This window comes from Aedes aegypti, chromosome 3, assembly GCF_002204515.2.
Source record: "Aedes aegypti strain LVP_AGWG chromosome 3, AaegL5.0 Primary Assembly, whole genome shotgun sequence".
Taxonomy (NCBI): Eukaryota; Metazoa; Arthropoda; class Insecta; order Diptera; family Culicidae; genus Aedes; species Aedes aegypti.
In genome coordinates, this window is record NC_035109.1 from 301,584,506 (window position 1) to 301,599,164 (window position 14,659).

At 38.1% G+C, this 14,659-nt stretch overlaps 1 protein-coding gene across 3 annotated transcripts in view; it reads right to left on the bottom strand.

Moving 5' to 3' along the window:
* LOC5563881 (protein CBFA2T2) overlaps positions 1-14,659 on the bottom strand; it is a 377,408-nt gene that overhangs the window by 20,074 nt on the left and 342,675 nt on the right. For all 3 annotated transcript variants that reach the window (XR_002502708.1, XM_021855228.1, XM_021855227.1), the window contains exon 4: positions 13,812-13,958. Coding sequence is in view for 2 of the 3 variants with exons in the window: in XM_021855228.1 (XP_021710920.1) it covers positions 13,812-13,958 (147 nt within the window). In the remaining variant the exon portion in view is untranslated. The remainder of the gene's footprint in view (positions 1-13,811; positions 13,959-14,659) is intronic.

The window sequence follows — 14,659 nt, forward strand, 5'->3', positions numbered from 1 at the left end:
CCATAGTTTTGTTGGTTATGGAAAATAAATGAAAACGATTGTTTTGTTGAAACTGGAGGGTTAATGAAAATGATAGTTATTCCATAATTCTTTTATGGATATGTAAGTCGAGAATATTTTTTGAAGTGCCCTAATGTGGTTTCAGGAAAACGTGTTCTAAGCGTTCATAACAAGATGATACTTGCACATGTTATTTCCTATAGTATTTGAGCTTGCCTATTTGGTAAAACATGTGCATCAAAAAGATATCTGACTTATCTTTGCAAGGTCAAAATATACCCTAGTCTAGTCTCTCTGAACACCAACCATATAGGTATGCTTTAAAATCAAAAATGATATATTCATCACATGTAAAGTACTGCACCAGGATATTTGATTGTTTGAATAATACGCTAATGATAAGATGTAAATCAGAATCTCAACACAGTACCGCGATTATTTAATACAAAAATGTTATGTTTATATGACGGGGGCGATTTTAAAATATAAGGACCTCAAGGGGGCGAAAGTCAAAAAAGTTTGGGAAACACTGAGCTAGAGTGAGGCGGTGCGTCTGTACACCAGGAGGTGCGGCTCAAACAGCGTTTGTTCTGGCATCCAGCGGCTGAGTATGAAACGCTGTATCACGTCAGCTACACCTAAGATGGCAGTCCCATCAACATGATGTAGGAAGCGCGACCCCGGTAAGGTAGCATACCGAATTCATTATCCACCACGAAAAATGGAGAAATAAGAAGAAACGAACCTTCGAGCTGTTTAGTAGAATGCCTATAAGTAGATGAAAAAAACGAATTTAGTACTATACCATTTAATTCCACTAGGGTTTGTATCCTTTGACAGATACGCGTATTTCGACCTCAACTGTAAGGCCGTCTTCAGTGTCGTGTACTAGACTCGATACTAAGTCGAGTCTAGTACACGACACTGAAGACGGCCTTACAGTTGAGGTCGAAATACGCGTATCTGTCAAAGGATACAAACTCTAGTGGAATTAAATGGTATAGTACTAAATTCGGTTTTTTCATCTACTTAAGAAACGAACGTTATTTTCGGCAACCGACCTGGCAACGATATAAGGACTATGATTGGAAACTCGGTACCTGGAACGTCAGGACCTTAAATGAACCTGGACGAGTAACGTTCAGGGCGACTGGATGCGATTGGCCCAGGATCGAACCCAGTGGAGAAGACTCATCCATTCGGCGCAGATTCATCTTAGCGAATTGTAGCCCATCAAGTATCAAGTAAGTAGCATAAAATGTTGTTCTTAGTCGGTTCGACCAACGCACCCCTGGAAGATTTTATAGATTGTCACCATCGTTGTCCAACACAGTTTTTACCACATACCGGCCATTGTATCTAGCTTCGAGTTTAAACAATGCACAACGGTCGGAAAAATACGAAGTTTGGCCAAAACTAGTTTTATCACCTTAATCGATGAAACATGTAATCTGAATATGTTATTTTGCGTTTTTATTGTTTCAGAAGGGGTTTTTCACATATTACGTAACTTTTTTTTAAATAAGTTTTTTTTATTAGAAAAGCAATCAAATTTGGCTGCATGCACAAATTTTGTTTGTATTTTACCGAATTTGATAAAAAATATGTATGAAGAGTGGTTAAATATATTTTAAATCAACTTGTATGGAAAATATCGTCAAAATGTATGAAAATGTTGAATTATTCAAATAGCTCTAACTTGAAAATCAGCAAATTTCTGCAAAAAATTCAAACGTTTTTTGTAAGATATAAGGATGCTTTTTGATGTGCAATACACAATGGTCGGAAAAAAATGAAGTTTGGCCAAAATTATTTTTATCACCTCAATCGATGAAATATGTAATCTGAATATGTTCTTTGGCGTTTTTGTTGTTTCAGAAGAGGTTATTCACAAATTACGTAACTTTGAAAAAAAGTTTTTTTTATATTCAAATTGTTATCAAACTGGGCTGAAAGCACAAATTTTGTTTATATTTGATCGAGTTTCATCAAAATGTGTATGAATAGTGGTTAAATATATTTTAAATAAACTTTGTATGAAAAATATCGTCAAAATATATGTAAAATATTGAATTATTCAAATAGCTCTAACTTGCAAATCAGCAAATTTCTGCAAAAAATTTAAAGGTTTTTTGTGAGATCTAAGGATGCTTTTTGATGTGCAGTATTCGAAATGGCGGCGACATGACGCGACAAGAGTTGTTTTTCATATTCAAAATCATCAAAATTACTAAAGTGTAATATTGAATAGTATTAAAACTTCAACCAAATATTTTTTTTCCATCCTCATGCTCGATAAAAGTGTTGAACCATAAGCTTTCAGATAGTGGGTAACTTTGGGGAAATATTGCATTCCTAAATTATAAATTTTGTGCTTTGTTTTATAGTTATATTTTTCAATTTTTTGACTTCAGCCGGTTTGCCGTCATAAAAGTCATAGAAATTTAAATTTCAGTTCAATTTCAGTTAAGGATCATAATAATATAACACATGAGGTATATTTTAAAATTAAAAAAATCATAAAAATCTCAAAAAAGTTTCTGGTAGTTTTGGCCGCTCCTTTATATGGAGCCCGACCATTGTGCAATATTCGAAATGGCGGCGACATGACGCGACAAGAGTTGTTTTTCATATTCAAAATTATTAAAATTACTAAAGTGTAATATTGAATAGTATTAAATCTTCAACAAAATATTTTTTTCATACTCATGCTCGATAAAAGTGTTGAACTATAAGCTTTCAGTTAGTGCGTAACTTTGGGGAAATATTGCATTCCTTAAATAATTTTGTACTTTATTATAATTTATTTATATTCTTCAATTTTTTGAGAGTTTGGTTTTCGGTTCGCGTGGTGTGCTGGGCAGTGTTTTGGAAAGCTCAAGCAAGACGGTTTGTTTTCGGGGCGCCGAGAAGTTTTGCTGTTCGCTCTGTGTGAGTGCGAAAAGATATTCGTGTTCAGTCGAGGATGGATTACCAACTGGTGAGCTCGTTTCATGCTTATGACAACATATTTTTTCATGAAAGCGTTACTTTTTTGTAATATTCAATCAAACTTTGTATGGTTCGTCACTACAAGTGTCGGCATTATTCCTGTTTCATATAATTTAAAATATGCGCATATATTTTGCTCTTTTCGCCATTAATAAAAACTTCTTTTGAATGAATCGACATTATAGATGTTGACGTTTATTTTAAATATTCTACCAAACACTTTTTGAGACAAAACTAAAAACTAGCTTTAAGTATAAATCGTATTTTTCCTCCTTATCCATGGATCGCATCACCGACCAAAGGTGACTCCCAGATCTTTTCCTGTTCCACTAATAAACACCCTTCCCGTAGTGATTGTGGAGATGCAGAGGTATTCTCGGTCTCTAGAAGCAACAATCATTACACCCTAACATTCCTTCCCTATCCCAACTGACTGTAAGGACTTGGCCGGCGCCGTTATTGATCAATAATATTAGATCTGCTAAAATTGCACTCCGAGAGTAAGCGGAAACTCCCATCCCTTATTCATTTGGATCGCAGTGCAATTATTACCAGTTCCTATCAATCACGGAGTAGCAACCATTGACATGTACAGTCAGTCTATGCTATGCTGCTATGCTATTTATTTATACCGTCGTTGGGGGTGACAATGGGTCAAAAAGGGATATGTGCGATTTAATTTTTGAATAACTATCGCAATTTAACTCCAATAAGCTTCAAATTTGGTGTGTATGTACGTTGATGGTACATTAACAACTGTTCAAAAAATTAAAGACAAATATTTATTCACAGCGGCACCACAAGTGAATGAAAAATGACCCAATCTCACCCCATAGAGGGGGTGACATTGGGTCACTGTAATTGAAATAACTTGTTTTTGAGAATATGTTTTCAAACCATTCACAACTGAAAAATATTGACAAAAAACTATGCAAACAAGACAAAAAGAAAGCTAAGATGTTTCGCAAGTATGATAAACCCACTTAAAAGAAAGATTATACTGAAAATTGAAGAGCTATGAGAAAAAATATGTAAACCCAACATTTATCGTCAAGTTTACATAAATTTTCGTGGTTTTTCCCTCAAATTGTCTTCAAAGTCTCATCCCCATTGCTATAAAGCCCATTTTGTTTCCCCAAAGGTGCACTGAAACAGTGATTATTTTAAACCTTCGCAAATAGTTAAATTTCGGTGCGACATTCCACGATCAATAAATTTCAGGCAGAAGTTGACGTCATAATCCCAGTATTTCAGCGATCCAACTCATTTGTACTTCCGTGAGATGTTTCTATAATATGAAAACACTAATAAATAATCAAATTAAAAAAACATCCTTTTGATAAAAATTAACGATGTTGCTGCGCACGAAACACAGTTGCTGGTTTGAGAAGTTGTCAAAATGCGTTGTATTGTTATTCAATGCACGGAATACTCAAGTAGACTTGTTTGATGTTTCAGAGATGCTGTATTTAGAAAGAATAAACACATCTTAATGAAAAAAGAGAACACCCGGCACCGTAAAATGTCAAAAAAGTGGACTTGGAATTTCATTTACTATCGTTCTTGCTTGACCCAATCTCACCTCCATTTTCAATGTTTTAGACATCGTACCGAAAAAAATGATTTTTTTGTGGGAAAATCAAACAGATTCCGGAAAATACCTGTGATGTGTAATGAAAAGACTTTCAACATTCTACTAATACAACGATAGAGGCTAGAGTACATGCGTGATACTTTGTACAGGAGAAATTTAATGTAGTAAATTTTATCTAGTTTCAACATGCAAGTTTATTGATGTAGTAAACAAAAACTACTATTTCTAAAAATGTATATTGTTATGAATTATATGTAATAATATGTTCCCTAACATATGAATTATCAATTTTAGTAATATCAGCGTTATTAGCTGAAATATTTCACAAAACATATTTTTCCGTTTTGACCCAATCTCACCCCCTAGACCCATTGTCACCCGCATCGACGGTATTCTTCAATTTTTTGACTTTAGCCAATTTGACGTTATAAAAGTCAAAGAAATTCAAATTTTAGTTCAATTTCAATTAAGAATCATAATAATATAATACATGAGGTATATTTTATAATGATAAAAACCATAACAATCTCAAAAAAAGTTTTAGGTAGTTTTGGCCGCCCCTTCATATGGAGCCCGACCATTGTGCAATGACTCATTGCGGTAAGGTCTCGCTCCACTAATACTATATCTTTGACCTGGAGGCGCATGTCGTAATACTGCTTCTGTAGACGCTGCCATCTCTCGATGGCTTGCTTTGCCTGCTGTTTCAGCTCCTGTGAATTCTACAATACAGTGTCTAGCGCCAAAACGATGGTGTTCTGATGAATGTCATGTAGCTTGTAGGACAACACCAATGCACTAGGCGATAAATTAGTAGTCGAGTTTGGCATATGGTCAATCGACCGGTATTTGCTCATCTCTTCGCATGTTATGCTCTCCCACCATACAAAGAATCGAATTTACCATGGTCCGATTGGATTGACACTTGACCATTTGTTCTTGGTGTGGATAATTGCGTTCACTTACAAGTACTCCTCAAAAATCTTGACAGTTAATGCTGTGCTTCTATCCGTTACAATGCGACTTGGTGTACCAAACGTCCAGTCTAGTCGAACGCACAGCTCGCAAAACCACAAATAAAGAAATTCCGCAGATAAAAAGAATCAAAAGATCTGACGAACATCGTGTTTTATGTGTACTGTACTAAATGGAGCAGGCTCTTTCAGCACACAGTGTAAATACCCCTCTTTACTTTTGTGGAACGCACATTGTGTTGACTCCTTTCTCCACACCAACCCTTAACAACTTATACGACCCTTTTTGATTCATATGAGCACAAAGTAACTTGGTCGCATCATCCCAGTCATAATACATGGCCGTACACTGGATTTTCTGAATCCATTCTTGCGCTGAAACACATGTAGGGGGAAAAGCACTAATTTTCGACCCACAAGAATTATGTGCCAATTTTCGGACTTTCATACAAAGTAGGCCAAAATCGTATGAATGGATCGAAAATTAGTGCTAGGTCCAAAATTGGTGCTCTTCCCCTGTATTTTTTTCTTTCTTTAATAGCGAGATTTTTAGCCCTGGGCTAGTTCATCTCGGGACAACGGCTTTACTTCCCTTCCGAAGGAAGTCGTCACTGAAATTTTTAGTGACTATCTCGGGGATGGGATTCGATCCCAGGTCCTCGGCGTGAAAGGCGTGTGTTCTAACCACTACACCAGGTCCGTCCCCCTTTCCCCTATGTAGCTTCTTTTGGATTAAACCTTCTGACCAGCTCTCTCAACTCGCGGGAATTTGGACGCCGCACTGCTATGCGCTGTTGAGGGCTTGTTGTAGCCATAGTGACAATACTGAGCGGTACTTTAAGGGCTCAATTTCAGCCACGTTTTCGTCGAACTCTGCCCTCACTTCCGAAGGAACTTGTTCAACTTGTCAAATCATTCTATGCATTTTTCGCAACGTGACCAATTTGTCGTTCCGATCACTGGAACCCGATACATTCTTATTACCGTCTCCTTGACCACCTTCACTCACGTATTCCTTTGAAGTGAACATACGATATGGTGCACTCAAAATGACCGGTCACTTTTCGATATCCACGGCAACCATATGCATCAACATTTCCAAGCGATTATTTTGTCTGACACTATTGTATCCAGAACAATAATGTCCTAGAATATGTGTCCACGATCGCAGTCGAACTTGACGACAGACCCTACGGCATCTGGGGGTATGTCGGATCGCAGGACGAAAGCAAACTAGCTCGTTTGCTTGCTGTAACTAAACTAAACTAATTGTTTTCATGGAATGGTTGTAGCCCCCAAATGGGCAATGAATAAGTATTGGTGGATTGGAACTCGTCGACCACTTCGAACGCTGCGAGAGAGAAGACAGCTCACTGACAGTTGGCATATGAATTTATGAATTTTGACGGTATTCACGTTCTGCCCTTCTAATGTGCGGTTTTTCAGTGACAGTTGGTGACAGGTTCCCTTGACCAACTACCAGCATGTACTTTGTCGTGGATGCATTCACCACCAGTCCGACTATTGTTGCATTACGTTCAAGGTGGGTGAACAAATCTTTCAAATGTTTGACCGATAATATTCCTAACATTCGCGAAGCAGAAAAAATTATTGGCCCTCCTCAAAATTGTACCCCAACTGTTAAGCTCGGCTCTCCGCATAGAACCTTCTACCGCAATATTGAACAACAGGCACGAAACTCCATAAGTCCCCGGCGGGACTCAAACAAACTAAAATGTTCGCCTGAAACCTTTACACAATTTTGCACACCTTCCATCGTCGCTCTTATCAGTCTCGTAAGCTTCCCGGGAAAGCTATTCTTGGCCATGATTTTTCGTAGCTCTATGCGGCTGATAGTATCGTGTGGTATTAACGAAATTTTTTGAGGATTTGCCTACAGTAAAGTTGTTGATTGGCCGTATCGGCTTGATAACTTCCCACGAACTCATTAACTACAGATGACAGACGACGGAAGATGATCTGGGATAATGCTTTGTAGGCCGCATTTAGAATGGTGATCGCTTGAAAGTTCTCACAATCTAACTTGTCGTCTTTCTTGTAGATGGGGCATATTATCCCTTCCTTCCACTCCTCCGGTAGCTGTTGTGTTTCCCTGATTGTGCCTATCAGTCGATGCAGGCAAATAGCCACCCTCTCCGGGCCTATCTCTATGAGTTTAGCTCCGACACAATCCTAACCAGCAGCTTTATTCTTCTTGAGCTGGTGAGTGTCATCCTTACCTCCCTCAAAGTGGGGGCTTGTTGGTTTCCATCGCCCTCAGTACTGACGAAGGCATTTCCTCCGTTGTCCCGTTCTTAATTGCTTGTGCTCTCAGCGCAATTCAGGTGTTCGTCGAAGTGCTGCTTCCACCTTTCGAAAAACTCACGCTCGTCCATCAAAATGCTCCCATCCTAATCCCTGCACATCTCGGCTCGTGGCATGAAGCCGTAGCGGGATGCGTTGAGCTTCTGATAGAACTTTCGTGTTTCTTGAGACCGGCACAGCTGTTCCATCTTCTCGCACTCCGTCTCCTCCAGGCGCCTTTTTTTTTCTCTCGAAAGAGGCGGGTCTACTGTTGCCGTTTTCGTCTATTACGTTCCACGTTCTGTTGCGTCCTTTACTGCAGCATGGCCATCCGCGCTACATTCTTCTCCCCCAGAATCTACCTACATTCTAGTCGAACCAATCTTTCCGTCGACTCCGTCCCATATACCCGACGTTGCTCTCCAGCAGTCCTTCATCCAGCTCACCCTCTTCCGGTAATGCAGCCTCGAGATGCTGCGCGTACGCAGTTGAGACATCGGGTTGCTAAAAAGCTCCCCCAGATCTAAGCGACTTTTTACGGCGACAGCGAGAAACAATCGTAGCGATTTCGCTGATGTTTCGCTGCATGCACTGTTTGACTTAGCCACAGCGACACGATTTTGCTGCGATTTGCGTCGTGTCAGTCAAGATGGTTCCATAGAAGAGTGCTTGTAGCGACACAACAACGAAACCGCGGCGATTATTTGTCGCAGTCGCCGTAAAAAGTCGCGTAGATTTGGGGGAGCCTTAAGCCGCTCTAGGTCATATCGGGGCGGCCGTCGGTAACGTACGTTGTAAACGACGGAGAGTTTTAGGCGCAGTTTAACCATCACCAGATAGTGGTCAGAGTCGATGTTAGCGCCACGATGGGTCCTGACGTCGATAATGTCGGAGAAGTGCCGACCATCAGTTGTCAATCTCTCAACTCAGCGATTAAAAAATCATGCAAACATTTATTTTAAGGTTTCTAGCTCAGTTCAAAACATATGTTATAAATGTCATGGTGGTTAAAATGCTGTTCAAGTGATAGATTTTCACTCCTAATATCATCGAAATCGATTGAGATGTGAAAATATTATGGTCATTTGTCGATTTTGTAAAATTGTAATTTTCGGTCTAACTTCCATTGCACGGAACGTAATCCAAACCTTTATGTTTGTCGTTATGACCGACTGGATGGAGCATGTGGTATAGTTGCTGTCATCATTCATGGGCGTATAAAACATCAACTATTTTCGTCATTCGAAACTGTTTTTTTTATATTTTGAGTTTTTCTGTTGATACACAGCTTGGTTAATATGTTTCCATAGCTGCCTATTTGCTTTTTCAATGCACTGGACAGCAAGGTAATTTGCTCCAAACTGACTTGCGAGATTGACTCGCATTAAGTCAAAATTCTTTGTCATTAGTGACTTAAATGCAAAGCATTGCTCATGGAATAATCCGCAAAGCAATAACAACGGCAGAATTTTATAAGATAAGTGCTCTTAAAGATAATTCCCAATTCAGTACTCTGATAGCCCTACTTGTTTTTCCTCTGCTAGAAACCTTTCCATGATCGATTTGGTTTTAACCGATTCTAGTCAGCTTTGTAGCCAACTGGTTATTCATGCTGCTGAATTCTTCAACAATTCTAGCGAAATAAAATCCCAACGAATGTCTTTTGTGATTCTTCCACAAACTTTTCAAGTATTCAACCATGTTTTCGTACTTTTCGGTGCCTCCTCTAAAAACTTCTTTACAAGTTTTCACTGAGTTCGACCTGGGATTCCCACGGAAAATCATTCCCAGATTTCCTGATCTCACCAGAAAATTTATCGCAGAATCTTTATCGGATGGCTTTAAAAATCTCTTGAAAAATTCCACCAGAGACTACATTATAAATTCTTTTAATAATTTCTCCTGGAAGGTCCGCTTCGTACTTATTAGAGTAAGGTGGGGCAAAAGTTCGACCTTAGTGGTATAATCAAAGTTTCCAGGAAAACAATAGCAGTTAAAACAAAACAAACACCATACAGTGAATCTTCAACATATTGGCTATAATTTTGCTGAACAAACTTGTGTCAAAATATTTACCCATTTTTAGTTATAACAGTTTCAAAGTTGATTGTCTTATTCGAACTTTTGCCCCACCGGTGGGGCAAGAGTTCGAATCTAGTGTGGGGCAAAAGTTCGCTGGCTAAAACACAAAATATCGGTCCTTTTATGACAGGCATACTTTACACCAGCCGTAAACATAAGTTTGACGAAAAATACACACTCAATTTTCATCAAAAAATTGCCCAAAACCAGGTTAATTGTAATATACTCAAAAATAGCAGTTTTTCGCAAAACTAAGTGGAAATGTAAAATTTTGGTGACAGTTTTCACACGATCAGACAAATTTAACTAAATTTGAAGATAATATGTAGATTTTAGGCAATTTGCTAATTTTTCCGTGATTTTATACATGGGTCGAACTTTTGCCCCGCTGATTCGAACTTTTGCCCCACTATGGGCCAAAAATTGTTTTCAAGCATTTATGAAAAAACTAATACACCTCAAAGCAACCTTATGATAGGTCTAGAAACGCCCTTACATAAAATATTGATAAAGATTTTATCTTCAATTGGTTCCATGCTACGAAAGTTTGTCCAAAAATTACAATATTCACGTCAAAAAACTACAAATAGCCATAACTTTTCCAAATCTCAATCATTTTTTATGATATTTATATTGAAAGTCTCTAACTTGAATAGTATTCAAACCACCATGACATTTATAAGATTTGTTTTGAATTGAGCTAGAAATCTTAAAAAGAAACTCTTACCGCACTCGAACTTTTGCCCCACTTTACTCTACATATAAATTGCAATTGTTAGTTTCAAGTACCCTTCAGTTGTTCATTAATAATTTGTTTAGGATTTCTGGAACTACAAACGATTTTTACAAAAAATTGGACAAAAATATCTAGGAGTCTCACCAAAAATGTCTTCAAGATCACCAAGCAAGGATTCATTCCACGAGTTCTTCAGATAGTTCAGAGAAGTTCTCCGCAGATCTATCTGCATTTTTCGGCAGATAATTATTTTTTTAGATTTCTCTCAACTGAAGGAGCAGCATCCCGCATTCCTTCAAAACTCCCTTAAAGATTTTTTTTAAATTTTTAAAAAATGCCTAACTAAGAAATTTTTAAAGAATTATAACATTCCTATTCATTCTTGAACTTCTCAAAAAAATCTCCAGAAATTCCATCAAGTGTTCTTTCAGGTTCTACCGTTTTGCTTCGAGATCCGGACACCTAAGAAGAAGTGTTATTTCAAACTTACATATTAGAGGCAAACTAAAACAAACTCAAGCCATATTGCATTTCCACAATGGTTGTAGGTTTTTATTTGTTATATTTACATTTGTAAATAAGCATTCAAAAATATGGTGAACATTGCGGAAAATTTGAACCACTCTCTCATTTTGCTGCCACTGATTCAGCAACATGCAGCATCTATAACTAAACTCGTCACATTCTTAGAGAATTATTTCACCGATACAAAAATAAAACACACACATTTTTTTAACTGAAAGTTTTATAAACACTTCTGACACCACCACTGTTTGACTTATTATCATATTTTGAATATATTTAAAGGCACATTTTACTCCACATTCAATAATGTCCGGCTTTTGAAGCAGCTGAGAATCAAGCTTCGTATTCCGGACGCAGACATTTAACCGTTTTAAACACTATTTTAACACATATTCCGGTGCATTTCACTAGTTGCCGACGCGAATACACTTTTCTTATTCTGTTTATCGCAGTCAATGGAACAGAAACGAATATTGGATATCAAATTTAATGGTATTTATACCGGGCACCAATCTTAACAAATTGTTTACCAGAGATTAAAACTCACGGACGATTAGACCCGCACCACATTTTTATTATTATTATTATGATTTAAAAGCCTACTGCGATGCATTAACATTTACAATAAACTTGTTAATCCAAAGAACCGATCTGGTAATAAGTTTCACGTTATTAATTGCTCAAACATGACATAAATCATGGAAACATTCAAGGTGTCCGGCTTTCGAAGCGTCCGGGTATTCGATGCAAAACGGTATTTCTACTCCTTTTTTTTCAAATGGTAATTTCAGGATTCTTATAATACCGTAGAGTTTCTGAAACTTGTTGACATTGTACCTAGTAAAATTTACTATAAAAATTATTTTTCTTTTTTCTTCGTCTATTATAAAAGAAAACGATTGGTGTTAAAACGGATGGAATTATTAATGAAGGTATTGTCATCCAAAATTGGATGGAGTGGTGGGTGTGCGGCTGCCTGGATGATTTTGGGGAGGACCAGGCCCCGTACCCCCTTCCCCTCCTATTCCTATTTCAATGGAGAAGACAGCAATTTCATCGCACTCGCGATGCTGAACTGCAAGCGCTTCGATAAGCGAAATAGAAATAATGTGTAAAATGAAATTCATAATAAAAAATATTATTAAAAAGAAAATTAAAATAATCAAGCAGTATTTTGAAAATTTTATGTGTGATAGAAAATTTTCCAGTATGGTTTTCAATGATTACTTTTACACCTTGTTGTAGGTAATGGTTATATTCAAAGTTCCATTGTAACAAAGTGTTATGACATTTGTTATCCAATTCCTAGAGAAACTTTTTCACCGTCCATTCATTAAAGTTATGAAGCATACAAAAATCATCTAAATCCCTCCCACCTTTCGTTGCAATACCTCCGACCAATAAAAATCACCGGCTTTGTCTTTCTGCGCTATTTGTTTTTGCTTGTTCTACTGTTTATACTCTGCAAAGCTCTCTGGAAAGCCTCGAAACCTCGAACACAAAAGCAGAAGAAAAAAAAAGTCCAACCAACAACTTAAAATTCCTCAAGCAACAACAGAGCATCAGGTTCTTTCCCACGGTATTCTTGTGCGTAAAAGTACTCAAAAATACACTCTGCGCTCTATGGCAAAGTAGAACCAACAACATCAGCCGAAGAAGCAAGTTATAGGAAGGTACCTCCACTGCGGAACGATGATGACGATGGCGATGTCGACGACGGTGGAAAGGACGATTCTTGTTTGTGTCATTTGCTTCCGTTCCCAGGTTCCTTATAGAACCGAACCGACCGACCGGACTCGAAGCCCGTCTCATTCAACCGAGGCGAGTGAGCATGAATAGGATAAGTACCGAACCGACCAACTAAATATTGAAGGAGCAAGAATGAACGCACTATGGGCCAGATATCGAAATTTTGTCCAAAAAACTTTCTTGACAAAACAAATAATAGCATAGCATAGTATAGACTGATTGTACATTTCTATCATTGTCACTCCGTGATTGACGGCAAATGGTAAGAATTACACTTCGATCCAATTACCAAGAATACCTCTGAATATCCACAATTACCACGGGATTGGTGTTGATTAGTGAGGGAGGAACAAGTTCGGGGAGCCACCTTTAGTCGGTGATGTGATCCAGGGTTAAGGGAAAATAGACTCTTCCTCAAAACTAGTCTTGCACTTTCTTGTCTCGTAATGAAAATACTAATATTAAAAAAAAAATATGTCGACATCCATAATGTTGAACTATTTGAAGGTTATTTTTGGTAATGACGAAAACATAAAGATATGTGCATATTAAAATTACATGAAACAGGAATAATGGTTTGTTTCGACACTTCTAGTGACGAACCATCCAATTTATCTTAAATCGATCTGGCGAAATCTCTAAACAATTTCTTTGATAGAAGGGATGATTTTTCCGGCGAAACTTTATTATTAATTTCTAGCCCATAGTGAAACACGGTCGGACGATGACGGTGGTCTTATTTGGGTCAAACCGAAAGGGGGCGACTCCGGCTCCACATTTCTTTGTTTGTTGTTGTTCGCCAAAGAACAATTGTGTTTCTTTCCCTTCAATCAACCGCAAAAACCGGAAAACTCACCTGCTTGCTGGCTCTGGAAAGAATGGTGATTTCTCGTTGTAACACCGGAACATGTGATTTGAGAAACGGAACCACGTTGGAGCGAAGTGGGAAGTTGGTCGCCTCCTGGACGGCGATTTGGAACTCTTCTACCGTTAGGCCACCGCTCTGGAGAAAAAGAATATGAGCAAAAATGAGAAGATTAGTGCGCAGCGTAGACAAGTTGTTTCTGAAGACGGGAATTTGGAAACTATTTAAAGCAACAAAATAAAACTTCTCAGGGCTGCGTTTTTATACCTATTGAACCCTTTTCGATTCTTGTTTAGACCCGTGCCTTTGATTTTTTGTTGTACCCGTTAGCGAAAGCCAACAATGGTAATCCTTTTTGAACACACCACACACCACTTAGAAGGTCTCTTCTATACCTACTATGATACCTTGATGGCTACAGCGTAGCGTCACGCCATTGCCGGGCGTATTGTAGAGCTCCATCTTCGTCGGTCTTGGGCGAAACTTCTCCAGTTGCCCCGAACGTTTAGGGTCGCTCTTCTCTTCTATATATTCACAAACAAAAGGAAGGGTGCATCTCTGAATTTACAACTTCCTTCAAAAAAGTGACTTTAAAATTGTCACTAAACGTGGCAAAATGGAAGAAATGACGTTTCACCAGAATTCGTACTTTCTTCCAATTTAAAATGATTAATGTTGATAATTGCGTCGAAATGAACAATCAGACAACGGTCTGTCTCATGACTGAGAATCTCTCTCAACGGTTCAGTTTCCGAAGAGTTCGGGGAAAGTTGTCGGTGGATGGAGTTTGTGGCTTGTCATTCTGTTACTTCTAAGTCGAGTCTAGTACACTACACTGA